The following is a 21,956-nucleotide window of genomic DNA, read 5'->3' as shown; positions in this document are numbered from 1 at the left end:
TTCACCATAAAGTGCCGCGTCTCTCTAGCCTCGTCACAGCTTCGACCACGCTCACGCAATCTACCAAGCCCATTGCACATCCGGTTGCACCCTTTTTCCCTGATCCATGGGCTTTTCGTGAAAATTCTATTGAATGATTCTACAAGTGAAATCTTTTAGCAGTATCTTTCGGGAAAGGTTAAGGAATCGTCGATTCTATTCAATTTCTCACTTGATATGTATAGATCTATCGAATTCGTGGAATTTTAGGTTTAATAATGATAATATTAAGAAATTTGATCGATTATTATATTTCTAACGTAATTCTAATCTTATATTTATTTCTGCAATTATTTATCAATTGTCAATGCAAATTAATAAAAATGAAAAATAAAGTGTGTGTTTAAGAACGGTATTTTAATACTGTTCGACGCATGTGCCTTTCTTCTCTTTCTGCACATGCGCATTACAAATTTCATGATTTGTGGGATAACCTATATATTCGTGTAAAATTTTTTATATGAGATTTTCTTTTCTTTTTTTAAAAGGAATATTTCTAGATATTAATCATTCTGATTGTTCTAATTGATCAATGTTTTCTTAATAAATAGAAAAGTTTAGTGAACATTTGAATGAATAAAGGTTTTATTGTCAATGGATACTGTTAAGATAGGTTAAGATTTCTATGTTCATATATTCATTTCATTTCATACTAAAAAGTTTCTATTATCTTAATTCTTTTCTTAAAAAACTTTTCAGATCAATCATGTAGAAAGAATGTGTATATTGAAAACATGAATATTTAAATCAATATTAAAAAATTTCTCACAAGAATTGAATTGAATGATATTATTATTTTCACTTAATTTATGTGTTAAATAATCTCTTTCGTTCCACTCGTGAACAATCGACGACTTCATTACAAGTGGTGAAGGACCTTGCTAGTGAGCAGACCTAAGTTAACACATTCACTGGCATGACGGTCACGGATAACCGACATAGAACTTGACGTTTACACTTCATTAGTCATTGATGGCCATTATGCAGTATATGTATCAATAATATACGTACAATATGTAATTGCACTTAAATGCATTCTCGAAATTGTGACTAATAATAATAAAGTCTTTAGAATATATATCATATTATATATACGTTATATTGAATAAAATAAATTAAATAAAGTGAAAACTTTGAATAATTTTAACAAATAATAATAATAACGTAGAATATAAATAATTTATAATGATGTATAAATTATTTTTCTTTTTTTTCTAACTAATTTTTTTAATCTTTTCGAATATTCAGAATAAAATTAAATACAGTTTCGTTTTTTGTAGTTTTTCCAACGATAATTTGCTCAAGTAAATCATCTAAATGCCCTAAACTAACAGATACGGAACCAGAAAAATCCCTACTCGGAAAGATAACCAAAGTACCAAACATATGGAGGGTAAATATCAAGGTAATTGGAAGAAAGTATAAAGAATTTTCTGGTAAATTGAGCCAGCCACAGAACGAGATGGAATTTTCTCCCTTTCATATTACGGCGCAATGAAAGTTTTCCAATAAGAAACGAAAGAGCTAATCAGAGTTTCCCAAGGCTCAATGGCCCATGCACTAACATGTCTACGCTTCCCTACGCATTCAGTCCTTCGGTTACTGACTCCGCCTTTTCTTCTTTCCAAAAAAGTTGAAAAACATATCGAGAATATTCTAATCCTGGTTGGTTGTTTATATATATATATTCGATTTTATATTTCGATTTCAGTGGAATATGATAGCTTAATTTCTTTTTACTTAAGAAATTTTTAGTTGATAATAATGTAAGAGAAAATTTTATGAAATTTAATTTCATAACAATATGGAATTGTAGATCATTGTTTATTAATTGGAACAAATATGAACAGAGAAAGATATCTAGATTAATTTAATTCAATAATTTTATATATAGGATGCTAATATAATAATGTTAATGTATTGATAGAAGTTTAGTTGTAGTAATGAATTCTAAAGTTTAGTTGATCAAAACAAATACAAATGGCCCACAAAAATATCGATTAAAGCTTTATTAAGTTATAAATAATTTAAGTTTATGTTAAATGAAACGAGATACAGATAGAATGAAACAAATATAAATGTTATTTTATTTGATACATTTAAATTGCTTGTAATAGATAAATTTCAATATTTTTATACATCATTTTTTATTATTTATTTAGATCTTTAAAATCAAAAGATACATATAGAGATACTATAAATATACATATTAACATTTTATATATATATATTTATTTTATCAAGGAAAACAGATATTTTATTTCATTTAATTAAAAAATATATCATATTAAATGTCCAAATAATCTTACACATAATATTGTCATGCTAATGCCAGATAACATTGGTAAGAAGATACAGAAAACAATATCAAATCAATATAATATAAATGAAAAATAATATTAGAGTCAATATTATCATCACAAACGCATTATCAAAATAAACGCAGTATTATTTCACTAATATTTCTTAAATTCATTTCTTCATTTCAATGTCAAAAAAAAAAAAAAAGAAAAATGGAACAAAAAAAAAATCACTAATTCAAACATTGTCCAAAAATAAATCATCATCTCGGCCATAAATCGTTTTCTATCAGACCACACACGTGGTCGGTGGTTAATGGACAGAATTATTACTCTCTCATGCAATGCAAATCGAAACGTTTCCCCCCCAGAGGGGTGACTGAAGAGAGGGGGATGGATCGCATACGGTGAGGATAATTTACAGAAATATCGTACGTGTAAAATGATCCGCGGCAAGTGAAGCTCTCCGCGTCGAGATACATCTGTTTGTATATTATGCCGAAGGTAAACATCGTTGTTGATGCAGTGCGCTATTATGCACGGTGGTGCAACATGATGCACTACCGTATGCCGCGCGCACAAACACGAATTAACTCGCCGCGATTATTGGGGCTTCGATAACCATCCCATATACCGTTTGACGCTGTATATCAATCCGGACCATTCAATAGTGAAAAATGATATTCGATCAGAAATTATTTGCAATGTTATTAGAGAACCCTTTTTTCGAAAGGGAATTCAATATTTTGTTTGGAATATAAAGAACATCTTATATACTCTGCTTGGATATTTGAATTTTTGAATATGTATTAGAATTTTTATCATTTGTAAATTATTACATTGAATATAAATATTGTTAAATTAATTTTTTTTATTGCATAAATTATATTAAATCATTTCATAAATAATATTATTTAAGGTTAATTTCAGATTGCAAAAAATAATTTATAAAATTTTAATGCAAAATAAAATTATTAATTATATTAAAAAATAGTATAAACTAAGGCAACTTTGATGAACAAACGATTGATATGTAAAAACTTTTTTTTTCTATTATAACAAAAATAATAATAGAAGAGATTAAATAGTGTAATGGAAAAAAAATTTGTTTTACTCTTTTAATATATTGTGTCACTTCAAATATTACTTCCGCTGATATTTTTTTATTACAGGACTTCATAGATACCGACGAATCAGTTTTGTTAGGGATATGTCTTCCTCGAGTTAAAAAAAATTCCTCGTTCGAATATCGTAAATATTCTGCTGTGTAAGTTTCTTTCGATTTATATTTCACGAAGGATCAAAGAGAGACGTGGCACGTTAAGCTGAGAATAATCACGAAAAGACATTCTACAGCCGCGCTCGATAAATTTTCGACGTGTTTTCCGGTCTCTGGGGATCGAAGAGCAAAATAGATATTAACTATTTGAAACAAAATAATTTAACAATATACAACATCTTTATCACAATTTTATAATTTATTTCTTTCTCTTCTGATATTTCTTTTTCTAATTTTATTTTAAATTCAATAACTGTATTCGTTGTTTTTTCCTTCTTTTTTTCATTTTTCTATTCATAATTTCACTCATTTTCTATCTTCTTAACATTATGTAATTATTATAAGAATTCTTCTCTTGAAAAAAAGAACAAAATATAACCTAAAAATTTTCGAGCATATAGAAGCATACAAATATTCGTTTGATTCGTTATATTTTTGTTACTCACATTATAAACAATATAGAAATTTCTTCTATTCATTGCAATTCGTTATCCACAAATCGACAACTGAACGAGTGAGAGGAATGTTCCAACAAACCGTGTCCAGGAAACGAAAAGTTGAAAAGTCGGTAACAGACCGGACCATGGTGTTTATTCTCCATCCCGTGAGAACGCTGTATGTAAGCCAGCCTCTTGGTGTGTATTTGCTTGCGGAATACGTGCGCTCTCGTGCGGCCAAGAAGACAATTACCTCCGCGGGGCAAACGAGCCCGGTTGTGTCGGCACGCTTTGTGCGGCGGCCACTTCTTTCCAGTCATTCTTCGAATTTACGAAACGTTTCTGCAAGCGGCGCGTGCACCGTCCTTTTTACCCGCCTGGAAAACCACAGGCATACTTTCTTCTCCATAGAAATTCGTTTTGGTCCATTAAGTTATATTTTCATGGAAACTCCAATGGTTGGAAAAATGTGACTATGAAACAAAAATTTAATATCAAAACGGATATTACATTATTTTTCTTATGATTCTATGATTTTATTAATGTATATTAGATTTTATTAATTTCTTTAAAAAAAATTGCATTATTTGAAAATAATTTAAATTAAATATTGATAATCATGGTATTTGTTGTATTTTGTCATAATGAATAATTTCTGATTTTAGATAATTAAATCGCGTTTCTATGAATTGAAGATTTATGATTTCTTTTTATAGTTACAATTATATCTCCAAATATGAGTTTAACAAAATGTAATATTTACTAGAATTTATTTTATCATTATTATAATTTATTTATTAAATTTAAATTCTATTTTTAATTATACTACGGAAATATAGAAATTCTTTCTAGGATAAATTCTATTTTTCATTTCTATCTAATCATCTTCATAAAAATTAATCTTTATATTTCAGTAAGTCATTAAATCATCAATTCAATGTATCTATTTTACCTTTCTTCCATTTAATTTACGTGTCGAAGAAGATCCCAATAAAATGTTAAGACAAATTAATTTTCCTATATTCCTAGTATGTCTTTCTCAATGCTTTGGAATCGGAATTCGCGCATGTGCCAACAGAATGTACATGCCAATGGAGAGTGGCAAAATCACTCGACTCAAGTCAAAGTTTCTCCTCTTTCTTCCATTTTTTCTTTCTCCTTCTCTTGGTCTTGTTTCTGCTATTTCTCCTCTCTTCCATCATCATGATCCTTCTTCTTTTCCTTCATCTTCCTCTTACTTTTGGTCGCTGTCGACGATTTTCCATGCACTGGCAGCGAGTGGGCGGTGGACGGTGCAATTAGCATACTCGCGTGATCAAAGCGGTGGGACACGTGCGACAAGAATTAACGACCACCAACGGGACGACTCTTTCTTCGCGGAGTGTGCGCGCGATAAATCGCGCTTCCGATGTCTTCGTCGACACCATGCAGCCCACGCGTACCCCCCACTGCTCGTTTGTCCTCGAGCACGCGGCGGCGCTCTCTACCGACTGTTTTCTGATCCCTTTCGCGAATAGACCCATCTAGAACTCGCAGCGATATTTACCGTTAGAGCTTTCGGCAATCGTTTCGTACAAGTTTATATATAGGCACGCGCATTCTTTATTCCGTCAATTATTGGACAAAATGGAATGTGATTGTTTGAATCAGTGATTGTTTCCGCTAAAACGATTTAAAAATTGATATATTCTAAGAAAATGATTTAGTATTTAGTTTGTTTTTAGTGGAAGAAAAAGTGTAGAAGTGTGAAACGAGTTTGGTGTAATTGATCAAAAATGAGGTTAGAATCGAATGTTTATAGGAAATCAGTTAAAGTTGAATAGTTTAAAATTCTATTACTTCTCATACTATTTTTTCATATTAATTTGATGTAAATATTATTCTATATTTGAATATAATAGTAATATAATAGTAATAATATTATAATAATATTAATTATTTATTTTTGATTGCAATTAAATATATATGGAATTTTAAATGTAATCTGAAAAAATAATATATATAACAAAAGTATGATTTTAAAATATAATAAAATATATAATTCATTTTTAAATATAATGAAATATAACTTAAATACAATCCTGCAAAATTCAATAAAAATAAAATCATATATATCTCTTAAATTATAGTAATATTTGAAACAATAATATTTATTTCATATAAAAATTCTAAATAGTTATAAAGATTCAAAAGAAAAGACCATTATAGAAAATAATTTCTTTAAAAAAAATTTGACTATTATCGAATAATTGACTAGTCTTATTCGATAGAAAAAAAGATATATATTAATGCATATCGATAAATATATAACATGATTTTAATATCATCATTTATTTTGAATTTCTTGGTACAGTAGTAACATTTTCTTATATTTCGAACGCTCGTTCTTTAGCTCGCGACTTAAAATAGTCCTTATAGTTTCTTTTATAACCTATTTGTGGTAAAGAATACCATACAATATGTTGAGTTAAAATGATTTGCAAAGAAAAGACATATATAGTTATCCATAATCAGCGATAATATGATGATTAGTCAAAGTATGTTTATATTCTAATAGTAGATTTCTTTCTCGTGCATGAGAATATGATTAGTTACATTTTCTTATTATAAAATTTTATTAATAAACATTAAAGAAAACTAAAACTTTAAACTTTAATAAATAATGAAATACATGTAAAAATTTTGATGTGCAGAGAAATGAAAATTAATAAATAAATAATATATTATTCATGGGAACCTCTCCATTGTATAGCTATATATTTTCCATACAATTTCTTAATCCATATCAATTTTTTATTAATTTCTAAATTGTAAATTATTTGTAATATTTACAAATTAATATTTATAATAATTTGTAAATTTCTAAAGTTTTTCATGCCTTTTTTGAAGGAAATTTTTTTGCATATTTCATTTTGCATATTTCCACTAATTCGTTATTATATTTATTTTTATTATGATATCTATTTTATTTTGCAAAACTTAACAAAAAAAAATCAATAATCCTCCAATTTTTTAACTGATTTCTTTTTTTTCTTCCTGTCAAACACATAAATCTTCAAATGTTCTTCGTCATACTCTCTTCCGATTATAAATTAGCCATAAACCGATCCAATTAAATTAGTTGCATTATGGATAGTTGAATCGAATTGGCAGAATCAATCGTTTGCTATATTTCGTGTGAACTTTCATCTTATTTTTTTAAACAAAATATACGAGCGTGAGAGAGAGAGAGAGAGGGGAGGATATAGTACAGAATAAAATGGGAAGATATACAATCTGAACAAAACAACGGTTGGTAGTTAGGGGCCGATAATACAGGGAAATGTAAATCGCAATATGCTAATGCAAACAACGAGAACGTTTGTCTAACCGAGCGTTAAGATCCCTGGTCCGGACTCCTTGTTTCACGCGTGAACGAACTTTAACCCGCTGCAAAATCAACGCCTGAACCAACACGAACTGTTTTCGCGCAACACCGTGTACGGCTATCATTGAGTGGATCCTGATGAGGGAAAGGAATAGAACTGCGAATTTATACAAGTTGTTTTTTTTAATTTTTTTTTTTCAAGTAATAAAAATAGAAAGATAAATTAGACAATTGCGTATGATTTTCTTGTAATAGTAATTTTTTTAAATTACAATCCTCTCTTAATATTTAAGTAATATTTATATTTATATTAATATTACTTAATATTTAAGTAATATTTAATTTGATTATAATAATTATCGCTGAAAAATGAACGAATAGCAATAATATATATATATAATAATTTATATTTTCATTTTTAAATTAAATAACTGATGTTTTTCGATATTCCTGTAGATATATCTATAGAATAAATAAATATTTTTTTAATGTTGAATATAAAATGAAAAGAACATTAAAAAATTGAAGAATAAGATATTAAAAAAGATGGATGAAATATTTTTATATTCTCTTCATATTCATTGAACTATTGGATTTAAAAGATTATGATTTCTAGTTGATTTCTCTCACGATTTCTTTCATTAGAGTTATTTAACTTGCGGAATTGTTTAATAGATTGGAGAAAGGGATGGAAGTAAAGAAAACGGTATTGGTATGTAAGTTATATCGACAGGTTTTTGTACTGTTGTCCCAGATAGGTAGTTTTAATTTAGATTGTACGATGCAGCGTAGATGTAGGCAGGCTTTTAAGAAATGAAAAAATCCGGCCAGGGGTGAGACAGTAGGAACGAATGGTGAAGAAAATGAAGCGTGTAGTCGATGCTTTTGTTCTTTGGTCGCCTTTGAAATGAAATCACTGGTTAAAAAGTTGCTGACAACGGATCTTTTTGTTTCATCGAATATTTGTTGTGTTATTGCTCAGTTCTATGTTATTTATTTTCATTTTTAAAAAAAATGATATTCTATTATATTATATAATAGATAAACGTTCCTTAAAAAACTTAAACTTGAAATAATTATTCTATAAAAGAATTAAATCTGAAATATACAAAAAGAAAAGAAATTAAAAAATGCTATATTTTTTGGTAACTTAATATTCTAATAATATTTTTTTATTATGATAAATTTTACTAATTATTTTTGGTATAATTATTTTTTTGAAAAATATTTTACTTTATTTTAAGAATAAATTTATGAATAATTTTTGTGAAAGCATTGAAAGTCATAAAATAATACTACTATAATTATTAATAACATTAATAATAATAAAAAAATTGCCAAAATTATTCCAATGACATAATAATTTATACTAAAATTGAAAAACTACAAATTTCATTATTTTAATGAAATTAATTTCATGATCACCATTGCTTCTCAAATATCATGTTATATGTGTTTGTCAATTAGGATATCTATATTTAATTTGGTTAGGTTTCATATCTGCATAACCATTCCATAATCACCAGAAACACATATCATTAAATTATCTATCATTATTTATCTTCATTGTTATCCAAGAAAGCAAACATATGCTGATTTTATTTGCATTAATGACAAACGAATCATCAGTAATGTTATTATATTATAGAAATCTCTATGTCTATTCGAAAAACTTCTTTCACTTTGTCTGTTATTTTAGAATATCGTAAATCATATTGAATGATTTTTCATCTCTGTGAAAAACAAAATATATTTAAGAATATGAATATATATTAAATTATTTTAAAAGTTCTTTTTATGATTTATACGCATGATGATAATATTCATAATTTAAAAAAATTATATTTAATAACATTTCATCTTATTTTTATAATGTTACAATTGAAAATGAACAAAATTTTTAACAATTTCGACCAATCATGATTTAAAGTCACGTAAATATAGATCTTATAGACAATTATAATCAATTATAATCAATTATCATGAAATTAAACTATGTGGAAACATTCATAAAATATATCACCATTTAATCAAACAAAAATATAGTTTAGTAACTAAATATAGTGACATTGAAATGTACGAAAATATAAACTAAGAAAATAATATAATATCATGGTAACATAATTTGTAATTTTTTATTTTCACTAGATAATATATTTTAAAAATATCTGTAATCTCAAATTATATGACTATTAAAAAATGTGATAGTGATAGTAAACGCCGTGAGTTTTAATACCACGTGGAAACGTACCTTAAGTGTCACGTGTGCATATGCGAACTCCCTCTATGTATGCTATCTATCTATGTATCTTCCGTCGATCCAAGGAATTTTGTTCTATGGTAAACGCTAGAGGAGACCGGTAGTACTCTACTTGATATCCCAGGGGCACGGGGCATGCACTTTTAGACGCACCACATCCATGTAGACGTTCCTCTTTCTCTGCTATGGCGCCGCATCGGAGAACGGTGTAAAAAGGTAGGAGAACAATGAGCATCCCATGGGAGCGTATCCGCCGGTGCATCCCCTAATTAAGATTGGCCTTGTTTTAAGCAGCCCACTGAATGATTCGCCGATCCCTCGAGAAGAGCCGATACATCGCATCGGTTGAGTTTCGAGTATATATCATACATACATAATATATATATATATATATTATGTTACATATACCTGATCAATGGAGAAATACATAGAAGAGTTCGTGACATAATCTTTTTCATCTACTCTTTCCATCATTCCTTTCTAACCGTTTTGTTGCATAATTTTTCTGGAATGTTAAATTTCTGAAAGCACAAGTTGAAAAACGAATTAATTCCGGATAAATATATGTACTCTCAGAAACGAATACAATAAATGATGCTGATGAGAAGTTATCGATTATCGTATCCAACTTATGATTCGTTAGCTTCACGTATGCTGCCTTGAGAAAGAATAGAGAGAGTAATGAATATATATGTGTGAGTAGAAAGGGGCAAATAGGCAAATAGAAAGGGATTGTGCATGAGCTACCACATGGATGTAATGAACCTAACAAATTGGTAATTGATGGGGCATAATAAAGGTAACAGAAAGAAATAATCGAATTTTTTAAAATATGTGAATCTTTTGATATAATTCTTCTCTGGTATTATGTTTTATATTTATCTACATATGTATATATAAAATATTTAATTTATTTAATAAAATAATATCTTTGTGATTTTTTCTTTAAAATTTCATACAAATTTTTTTATATAAATTTATAGAATTCAATATAGATTCTATTACATTGAAAATAATTACTGATATAAAAAAACCAACTTTTATTTTAGTAATATTATATGTATGAGAAGATAGCAAAATTAGGACAACCATGAAGTGATTTGACGAATGATTTCAACAAAAATTTAATCATTACTCTCGAAGAATTATTATTCGATTCTCAGTCAGCTAATTTCTTTATACAGAAAAAAAAATCAACTTGACCGGATCATGAATCTAACAAGATATAGACGGAGGAATTAACTCTAACGAGATTAAAGATTTTAAACGGAATGCGTCCAGTAATACCGCGAATAGGCCGAAAGAAATAGTAGTATCGTTCGGTATAATACACATACAATATATATACTTACATTTTGTATTTTTATCGTCTCATAGTATATAGGAATTGAAAAAAAAGGAAATGGAAATCAATAGAAATTGAATTTTTAATTCTTACAAAATTAAATCAAAAATCAAAATTATTATCTATAAATTCACATGTTTTAATTCACAATATATATCAATATATATTCTTATATTTAAATATATTTTTTAAGTCACAAGAATAAACAAAATGAACAAGACAATTTATACATAAAAATTTACCAAAAAAAAAATATTGTAATATTAATAGCATGAATTTTATATATAAATATAATTTTTAATAATAAGTGCCATAATACTTATATTTTTTATTTAAACAAGCACTTACGTTCTGCGCATCCAGTATCTATCATGTTGAATAAGATGGCTCACTTTGAAAAAATGCAGACCGAAATTGTCGTTAACTAAATAAAACGGGCAAATAGAAAGTGAGTTAAGATGAAGTATACATGGTCGTAAAACCAATGCTTGCCTGTTTATCTTCGTTTCTGAGTGAATTCGTAAACGGAACTGCAGAAGCAAATCTTAGCCAGACAAACTGACGAATGGTCGATCTTTCGTCTTGTATCGTCGGTTTATAACCAAACTGACGACAGATGTCGTCTGATCATTGCCGATAGCGCTTACTGCGCTCCTTGCGACGTCTCTTCAAAGTTTCTTATTCATGTCTTCCTCCTGGTTGAAAAAGATCCGATTACAGTTTTTCCGGGTTTGAAAACTAACATATAATAGCCTGTGGAAGAACGAAGTTGTTGTCTCTCTTTGAAAATTCATAGGCAAAGATTGTTCGTTGACAACGAGTTCACTGACGAGTGAAAGAATGAATTGTATATTGAAAGGGAAGGCTAAGTTATCGAAGTACTTCGAGTGGCTTTTTGATATAGAAGTAGTTTTCAGTGAAACTAATTTTTTGGAATTTTAAGAATAGAATTTTGAATAAGCTTATTAGCAACAATTAAAAAAATTAGAATTTTAGTTTTTTAAGCAATAATAAATTTTTTTTTAGTAAAGTTTGCGAAAAATTTTGAATAAGGTTAAGTAGCATAAATATAGTCCTTTTTTTAATAAATCATTTTTTAAATATTTCAAACAAAAATTTGAATAAATTGATACTCATTCTTTAATAATTTGATTCTACCTTTTTTATTGATGAAATCGCTGATCAGGATTAATTAGTCAGAATAAACGACATGAGTCGTGATTCCTTTACGTGCATAGCGAGTTCTATATACTTGTGTACACTCATTAAGAGGAAACTTTGGTGTTCCAGCTACAATCTAATGGCCACCCCTCAGCTGAAGTTGGCCCGGGGGCCATCCTCTTTTTCTGTGAAAGTCACTAGGGGGCCCCTCGATAGAATGAGATACGAATGAGGACTGTTGCACAAGTATAATGCTGGCAGAGAAAAGGGGGATGTTTGGTAATCGATACTAATTAGGACGAGGCAAAGTTTCGGTTGTGAGTGGGAAATGTAGCAGAGAAGCAAGGGCTCTTTTACTTGTTCGAACGCATATATAATGCATGTGTATATAATAACTAATTAGCGTTGAATTAGTTTATATTGCTATAATGATCATTTACAATGAAAAAATTATCAAAATAACCATGATTAATATCTCCACTCTTGAAGAAGTTCAAGAAAGAATATGGTATGTATTCCATTCTTATAATCAAAATAAAAAAAAACAAATTTTATTATTTGTTTCAAAATTATATTTAAGCTATTGATAGTCTATGCATCTTCTGTGTATTTTAATGGGTTATACATAAATCATTAAAAACAATAAAAATTATCACAAATAACTAATTCCAAGGGTCCGTTTGTAATGTTTCGTTTTAGAAAGAATTTTCGAAATAATGGGAGCATCATAAAACTTATCATCTCATCTAAACGCACTCATATGAACGGCTTATCGTTTAACCTTCGTTTTCCTTTCCTTATACCTTTCCACATACCTTTCCACTCGGTTCCATGAAAATGTGATTTTATCATTTTCCACCGCGGTGAAAAACTAAACTCCTTGTATATATATATATATATATATATATACTTTTCAGATTAGATGAGAGAAATTGTATGATATGTTACAATTGATGAAATTATATTTATTGTTTTTTGTATATTCAATATCTTCTGAATATGAAGAAAATAGATATGCTTTCTTTAAGAAAAAAAATATCAATAATATTTTTTTTATATTCTTTCAAAAATATATCTTTAAATATGAGAAAACTTACTGTACTTACAAATATTGTACGTATATAATACATTTATAAGGCATATTTTATAAAGATTCAATTTTAAAAGCTAAAACGAGTACAAAAGTTGTTACATAAAAATATCAAATATATAATTTATCGCTTCATTTAATGTAAACTGTTTTTACATTAACTTTTGTTTAGATTTTTCTAGAATTAATCTCCCAAAGATCTCCATGAATGTATCAACATTCTATACAATAGCTTTTCTATATAATTTAAAATTTTCCTATTATCACATTCAAAAAAAAAAATATATATATATAAAATATTAAATTTTCTTATATATTTTTTTATATATGTATGTATATATATGTGTATTATATAAATACATACATGTATACGCATAAATTACACATTGAACCAATATAGCCGCCAGCTTACTGGTTAATACTATGATGGAACGTTGTATTGTAGGCTTTTGGCTGGATTTATCCCCTATTATAATGTCGGCGTTGAGTGTGTTCTCGACGTAAATAGGCCCTATCGCTGTCACGTGGACAAAGCGCGGACCGACGTGCCTGTGACGGCAACGCGATACCTCCTCCGGACAATAATCATAATAATCATAATCATAATCATAATAATCGGAATCATAATCGTCGCGCGGCATGGCGTACATACAAGAGGGAGGCTCTACACCGGCTCTCTCTCTGTGCCCCCGTAGTTGCCGTTGTGGTTGCCGATGATAAAGGCAAAACGGCGTACAGAAAAGAACGGAAAGAAAGAAAAAAAAAAAATGAGAAAAATGGAAAGGGTAAGAGTATGAGTAGTATAGACCTGATGCACGTTCACGCGGCTTCCTCCTTCCTTTCCATACCTTCCATATCCCTTCTCTCTCCCCTTTGAATAGGGAGCAACCCTCCCACGGCCCCCCTCGGATACATCATCGGATCTGAATATGGATTTCTTTCTTTCCGACCACCGCTTTGTCGAATTATTATTCTCTCTCTCTCTCTCTCTCCTCTCCCCTCCCCTCCCCCCTCTCATATACACTTAATACACTTCTCTACAGAGTGAACTGGCTAATTCGTGCACCTGAATAATTACTAATCTATATTTATTATTTAGTTTATATTTATTATTTAGTGTATTTGATTGGAAATCTTGCATTTTACCATTAATTGCATTAGATATAAAAATTGTTGAATATGATGAAACTATTAAACAAATTACATATAAATATTAAAGGATTATATATCTTTTATCAAATTATTGGAATATTTATCTATGATTTTAAACTTTAAAAAAAAGAAATAAATGAATTTGTCTAAGAAAGAATTGCATGTCAAACTCTAAACTAAGATATATCTAAATCTAACTTAGAGTTAGATATAATATGTATGAATAAATTTTCTTAGTTTTTTTTCTTTCCTCTTTTTAGATTTAATTTTATATAATCATTGTCTCAACTTACTTTTCTGCATACACCTTTCTCTGAACAGAGTGTGCACTCGACTGTTGCATCCTTTTCTCTATCCTTCCTGTCCACCTTCTTTCCCCACTACTCACGTTGGTTATCTAGTGCGACGATGACATCCTGCACGGTATCGTTTCCCCGTGATTCGATCTCGACCGATTTGTTCGGGTAAACGGGGTCCGTTCGTCGGATCGAGTTTTTGTGGTTTTTCGATCGTCTTCAGCGGTCGAGTGTGGTCAGAAGTGAGGGGAAGATTTCCTTTGAGGCAGTTTTGTTTCTGGGGAATTCAATTAGGGGAATAGCATATTGGGTTTTGACGGTGGTTTCAGGTTGATTATTATTTGAAGTTATTGAATTTTTTATAGAAGTTATGTTTTACAAAAGTGAGTGAAATAAAAAAATATATTAAATTATTATTTTATGAAAAAATTTGTAATGAAAATTATTAAAATGAAATTTCTTCTTTCGATAATTTTTTTTTAAATTCTTTTTTTAAATTCTAAATATTTATATATATCAATAATTCTTTCAAAATTTATTTTATAAAAAATTTTCTGAAATTAAAACTCTCACGAATCCTCATATAAAATTATTTCATATAAATATACCCCAAAGTTCACACAATCATCTTTTTATTTCCCTCTATTTCTCTAACCTTGACCGCGTTAGTTGATGAACCGTCGATACCTTTTCCCCATAAGAACCAGTCGAACCATATCTGTCCACCTATTCGCCAACCGCCTATTGATTGCAATATTGCGCGACTAACACGGTATTTAAGCCGACCAACAAAATCTTCCATTTAACCATCGGCTTAGCCTTTTCATAAACATCGATACTTCAAATGACTGGGATGATCCTCTCGTGGAGATCAAAATCGTCGATGACGGCAATACACTTGTACTTATCTGCGTCTTCGTCATTTCGAATTTCGTGACTTTTCGTAACGCTAAGGAAGATAAATACGAAATTCCCTAGTATCGGTTTAGCGGCGATAGAGGGCATGGGCCAATGATTGAGGCGTTCTCTCGGAAAAAAGTGCTATAAACCGTGACCAAACAAACCCGAAATAGCTAGGTTAGGCCGAGAAGTTTGGCCCGCAAACAAATAATAAACGTTGCAGCAAAGTCTGTTGCTCGATTGTCGGTCTCGTTGGATGACTCATGTGATTTCCGCGCGGGAGATTGAAATTGTTGGCGAAAGATACGATGGTAATCAGAAAGAGAGTTTTGTGGTGTAGTATTTTGATTTATATTGTGGTTTCTTAGGGAGTTTAAGGGAAATTAATATTGGCGGTGAATAGAAAAAAGTTTGCTGATCGATTGTAAAATAATTGATTAAAAAAATTAAAAGGATTATTTGAAAGAGATGTTTGATGATTTTTAATAAATTAAAGGAAATTAATATTGTTGATAAATGGACAGAACATTTTTAGAACATCTTACAAAATTAAATTAATGAATTTTTGAATCAAAAATATGTATATTTTTTTTTCATGTTACGACAAAATTCATTTTCTTTTTATAATATTATAATTTTGAAATAAAATAAAATTTTTAATTTTGATTCAAATTCTTTCATTTGTTTCTTCCAATATTCGTAATACATTATAAGATAAAGGATTAATTATTATAAAAATATCAAAAGTTGTACAAAAGTACCAAAAGAAAGAAGTTAACTTAAGAGATGAATTATCCAAAGAATTAATAGCATAATCGACCTATCTTTACTGTTCGCATCTATAATTTTGAATAGCCAGACGCTTAGGGAATAATCAAGTTCGTGGATAGATTAAAATCTTCTCAAACTCGCATTAAGGAAGCTTGAAGGTGCGTCCGCATGAGAATTGGTCACTCCCTGGGCGTGTGTCGTACGTGTGGAAGTTGACGCGACGCCTTGTTCCCTTAAACGTTGCCCACGGGGTTGCAATCATCGTTCCCTGCCCCGGCCAAGGCCACACCCTCGATTCTCATTAAGATTTACCGCCTAAACGACCGCTACCTATGCTCCAGAGGGGCCAGCTTCGAAAAATAATAGAAAATGACGCGGCCTCTTTTTATTTTTTTCACTTTTTCTTTTCTTTTTAAGATCACGATGTCGATTAACGTGAAGTGGAGGAACATATCTAAAATCCTATCGATTTTTTCTCTTTTTCTCTTTTTTCTGAACTACATTTTCTTTTCAAAATTATATTAAATTGATACAAACAGATGGCATAATTAGAAAACTTCTTAACTTTGATATCTTTTAAAATTAAATGTGAAAAGATATATTTGATATAATAAAAATTAGATTCTCTTTATATTTTTTATTTTATATTTAACTTGATAATTATATTTCATATCTGAGTAACATGGAATTTATCAAAATTTAAAATTAAAAATTCACTACTGATAATTTTTTTTTTTAATTCTTTAGTTAATTATGAATAATAATTATGAATAATTATGAATTGACAAGTAATTTTCATATTGTTTCCATATAGATCTTTATTACCAAAGATCATTTTTATTTTTTCTTTTTATGTAAAAATATGTATTCTTTATATATACCTATCAATTTATTATTATTTTCTACCACTATATAAAATAATATTAGAATTTGTATAATAAAAATATATAAAAAGTTAATACAAAGAAGAAAGATCAAAAGAGAAATATTTATATTAAATTTAACTCTTTGTATAAATACAAAGGGTTAAAATCTCATTCCAGGACTATTTTTCATCGAAAATTCACGACACTTTAGTGAAAGCGCAATATAAGAAGTATAAGAGGCGTGTATACATGGTATATATCTTGGTGAAAGCGTGTCAAATTTAATTCCTCGTAAAGCTCCATTAATTTACGGGTGGTCGTGGCCACTAGGAAATCAAACGTGGTCGAGCATCCGGTTCAATTATCGAATTTATTTAATGCCAGTCGCTCATAATAAGTACCCTCGTACAAAAACCTATACTTTGATGTGGATGCGCCAAAATATCTCTTCTCCATCCCTCGTAAGAACAACCCTCACAAGAAAAATAACTCATTAACTTTTCACCTGTCGTTAAATCCATTTCATGCTCTTACTCTTTTTGCATTTTTGTTGGTCAACAAAATTTATTTTCTTATTAATTAATGAATAATTAATATTGATTATTAGTTATCAATATTTTAATCTTTTAACAATAATTCTTATTGTATGTATATATATATATAAATATGTGAATCTTCTGTAAATTATTGTGAATTTTTTTTTCACATTTTGATGACACTTTATTTTTAATTCATATTACACATACGTAAGCTAGTATTATAATCTGATCTTTATTTGACATAAGTATAAATGTCAATATATATTCTCATCATCTACAATGGATGTGCTAATTAATTGTGAGCTCGTGTCTTTTAAGATTTCCTATTTTACTTTATCGTACAAGCGATTTCTATTGTCGATTCTTGTTGTGGATGCTCTTACACATATATTGTCGGGCATGGGTTACCCTAGCTATTGCCCTTCGTCCTTTTCCCCTCTATAATTTTCACTCGAATACCTGGTCTAATTATAGGTGGTTCGTCACGGCGAGAGTTCCTTTGTGAGTAGCCTCGGCAGGAGCGAGGCTACCGAGGAGCTGTCCTCTCTATGCTTCATGAAAATATAGGGTTGGCAAGTAATTCTTGATGTAGCATAAGAGGGAAGAGAGATTCCATAGATCAAGAGCGATATAAGAACGATATCAAATTTAATATGAAATTTTTTTAGATATTTAAAAATAAGTATCCATCGATGCAGAAGTAGAAGAAGTGTATGAAGTATCTGTAACAAAAAAAATAAAATATTTGATTGTTAATAGTTTTTATTTTATTTTATTGTGAAAAAAATTAGAAAAAATAAATAAATTCCAATAATCATTCAATTTTCTAAATTCCCAAACTTTTCAAATTTGTCTTGGAGAGAGAATACCAAAAATTCTGAAAAGAAATTCGAAGAAATAGGAGGAGCTATACAGATTGTTAAAACGAAATAGGTAGAAAACGTGAAAAGTAAAACTAACACGAAAGTTGGTATATGAAAATGTCAAACAACGCTTATTAAATTATAAGCAATTTTGTATTAGATGAAACGAAATAGAAATGTTTGTCATCACTATATACGAAATTAAAATTGCTCATAACATAAAAAATAAATTTTAATGAAAATTTTCACATGCGAGTTTTCTTACAACTTTCAAAATCATTCTTTTTATTTTTTTTATATCTATTATTTTCTTTTCTAATATCCATTTTATATCTATAACAAGAAGAAAAAAGATAGATAGGATTTCATAAAAATGATCAGATTAATCTTTGATATAATAACGAATCGAATTGCTTCCTGGATTGTTTCAGGTATTTGGGTGTGGAGCCGCGATTGAACAGTGGATTGAGCCCTGGAAGTGGTGGCGATGGCCAAGCGCAGATCATTGGTGCGGGTGTGATTGGACCAGCGAGCGCCGAAAAGAACTGCAAAAGCACGCACCTGACCGCGAAACAGCAGGCGATATGCTCCCGCTCTCCGCCAGTCCTGCAGGTACTTATTTATCGTCGTTGGCGTCGTTACCTCCCTCTGGTGAGGGAGAGGGCCAACCTCTCTTTCTCGCTATTCGGATTAATGGGTGGGGAAGCACGCGGCTAATTCGACTCGCTGGCCGTCCAAAGAGGCTTGTTGGTTCAACCTTTATGACATTTCTTACACATCTTTACACTTCTGTTGATTTTTAAACATGGATCGAATGGTTATTTCATAACATTCTTCTTCCTTTTTTTTTTTAGTATTTTCTTGTCATTTTTTTTTTTCTATTGAGAAAAATGTATTGTCTGTTGTGGAATTCTTGAATAAGTAGAATGTTTGAAATTGTTGTTGTATTTTTAAGATAAATGGTAAGTTTCTCCTTTCTTCATTTTTACTTTTGTTTAAAAAATATTGCTGAAAATAAATAAAATTCAAAATATAAAATAATGAATTTTTAAATTTTTTATACAAAAGATTAAATCTTAATTTCTTTCATTTTGTCTCTCCTTTATTTAAAATCTAGGAAATTTCTTCTAAATTTAAAATAGGTGTTAAGAAATAAAATTGAAGAAAACACACACATGAAATAAATTCTTCAAATCTTACAAAAGATTATAAAAAAATAAAAATCTTAATTCATTTAAACTGAAAAATTTCTATTACTTTAAAATATATATTAGGTACCAAAAATTAAAAAAAATATACACATATAGGATACGTAAATTTTCAACTTACACGACATTATAGAGGGTTAAAAAATAATCATGGATCGTGAAGGGGAAATTAAACATCCGTGTAAAATGACGCGAGTGCACTGGTGAATTCGCGCGATTCTAAAGAACTCCCGGAATGCAGCGGTCAAGTTGTAGCTTTCGTTTGCCGCGCCTGCAATATTTAATACTCGAGCTCTGGAACAGTCAGGGTCTTCAGTGAACCCTACACGACCTCCTTTCGAGACGGCTCGCAGTCGGGAAATGAAGTCGCGAATTCTGTGATCTCGCATCGAGCTTTGGATCCATGTGAAACTTCATAAATTAGTTTAAAATGACAAACTATCAATAATATATAAGGTGAATTATATCGTTAACTATTCTAAGTGTACATATTATAATTATTTCAATTATTTTACTAATATTTATTAGATTAATAAAATTTTTTCTTTATTTTCTTTATTTTATAATACAATTTCGAAAGGTTCTTATAGTAATTTGATTTTTTTTTGATTTTTGGTTTTAAATTCTATAATATTTTTTTTTAATTATCAATTAATAAATATCAATTAAGAAATAAATTTAAATGTAAATAATATAATATTTAATTGTAAATAAAAAATTAAATTTAACAAATTTTAGAATCTTATAAACTTTAACAAATTTAGTTTTTAAATACAAACATGTTACATGTTACTTAAAGTCATTCGAAATCATATCATCTTTGATAATAAAAAATTTTGATATTTGTTAATTAAGAAAAATAATTATAGTAATGATATTAGATTCCATCTTACATGTGTATTTTAGATTTATATTTGAAACTTTTTTTAAAAATACAGACTTTTTTGTAATTTTTTAATATTATGAATTTTTTAAAAAATTGATACTTATCTGCAAAACATGTATAAACATGAAATAAATAAATTTATTATAATTTAATTTTTTAAAAAAATTTATAAACATACCTTATGTGTGTATGTGAAATATTAGATTTTTTAAAATTACAAGTGGTCTTTTAAAATTTTCGATTAAAGTCTCTTAATTATGCATTACTTTCAAGTGGAAAACACAGTTTTAAAAATTCCAACCAACATCATCAAATCTTATTCCGATCATTTTCTCCAACTTTCTCCTCGTATTATTTTATATTATTTAATTCTACATTCATTAAAAGTCAAAGTCGATATTAAAGTCAAAAACATTCACTAAAAACAAGAAAAAAATTTTATTAGAAAAGGTATTTAACACGATCGCATTACCATAATCGATATTGATTTCAATTTGTTTTGAATACATCACAAAATTCATATTATAATTAAAAAAACAATAAAATTCAATGATATCTATTAAAATTAAGTTTTATATTTGAAATAGACTTTATATTTGAGATAGACGAAGAATAGAAGGTTATGTCAACTTTGCATTAATTTTTCACAGGAAATGAAAAAATGAATTTAATTTTAATTTAAAATAATCTTGAGCACAATGAAATTTATATATAAATATATTATATATTATATACTATAAATTTGTCTTATGATTCTGATGTCTGATAATTGCATGATCTCATTTCACCTACTTACTTAAATATCATAGATCTATCATGCTATTTGATCATACTGCTTCGAAGTGATGTTTCAACGCCATCTGCGATAAAAATTGAAATTAATATAGTGATAATTATTTATTAATATAGTAATAATTATTTGTATTAAAGAAAAGAGAATATAATATATTTAAAAAAAATATAAGAAGATCGAGGAATTTATTCTTTTATACTTTTATATCATTATAATATATTTTTCATTGTTTTATGAATATCTTATATAAGATTCGATTTTCATGTTCCATCAATTTATAAAAATTTAGTTATGTTTAAATTTATAATATTTAAAATCTAATTTAATTAAATTATTGATTTTTAAGTTAATTTTTAAACTAATTTATCAATATTAATTAATACATTAACTATGATATGCATCAA

General features: G+C 28.6%; 1 protein-coding gene and 4 long non-coding RNA genes across 9 annotated transcripts in view; 2 read left to right on the top strand and 3 right to left on the bottom strand.

Moving 5' to 3' along the window:
• Positions 1-21,956, top strand: part of LOC552374 (protein Wnt-1) — a 60,401-nt gene that overhangs the window by 26,670 nt on the left and 11,775 nt on the right. The window contains exons 1-2 of one of the 3 annotated variants that reach the window (XM_006569586.3): positions 5,703-5,835; positions 19,097-19,277. In XM_006569586.3, coding sequence (XP_006569649.1) covers positions 5,831-5,835; positions 19,097-19,277 — 186 coding nt within the window. In that variant the 5' untranslated portion in view covers positions 5,703-5,830. Of the gene's footprint in view, positions 1-5,702; positions 5,836-15,740; positions 15,961-19,096; positions 19,278-21,956 lie in introns of those variants that run through there. The other 2 variants (XM_016916853.1, XM_624748.5) reach the window with 2 other exon arrangements.
• Positions 3,350-5,434, bottom strand: LOC113219066. The gene is made up of 3 exons (XR_003305558.1): positions 5,008-5,434; positions 4,065-4,528; positions 3,350-3,997 (listed from the first exon to the last, which is right to left on the bottom strand). It is a non-coding gene; the product is annotated as an uncharacterized LOC113219066 (long non-coding RNA).
• On the bottom strand, positions 8,836-11,515 carry LOC102653642. Of its 2 annotated transcripts, XR_001705792.2 has the most exons (4): positions 11,376-11,515; positions 10,091-10,203; positions 9,674-9,947; positions 8,838-9,155 (listed from the first exon to the last, which is right to left on the bottom strand). It is a non-coding gene; the product is annotated as an uncharacterized LOC102653642 (long non-coding RNA). The 2 variants fall into 2 exon arrangements; XR_003305556.1 differs by having other exon boundaries at positions 8,836-9,155; positions 9,674-10,203.
• LOC102653612 lies at positions 9,748-10,481 on the top strand. The gene is made up of 2 exons (XR_411565.3): positions 9,748-9,898; positions 9,977-10,481. It is a non-coding gene; the product is annotated as an uncharacterized LOC102653612 (long non-coding RNA).
• On the bottom strand, positions 18,016-21,603 carry LOC102656816. 2 transcript variants are annotated; one of them, XR_003305554.1, is made up of 5 exons: positions 21,556-21,603; positions 20,938-21,177; positions 19,995-20,284; positions 19,227-19,673; positions 18,016-18,524 (listed from the first exon to the last, which is right to left on the bottom strand). It is a non-coding gene; the product is annotated as an uncharacterized LOC102656816 (long non-coding RNA). The 2 variants fall into 2 exon arrangements; XR_001705785.2 differs by having other exon boundaries at positions 21,495-21,566.

The sequence above is a fragment of the Apis mellifera genome, linkage group LG1, assembly GCF_003254395.2.
Source record: "Apis mellifera strain DH4 linkage group LG1, Amel_HAv3.1, whole genome shotgun sequence".
Lineage (NCBI taxonomy): Eukaryota > Metazoa > Arthropoda > Insecta > Hymenoptera > Apidae > Apis > Apis mellifera.
Note: the sequence above shows the minus strand (reverse complement) of the source record. Positions and strands in the feature narration are given on the sequence as shown.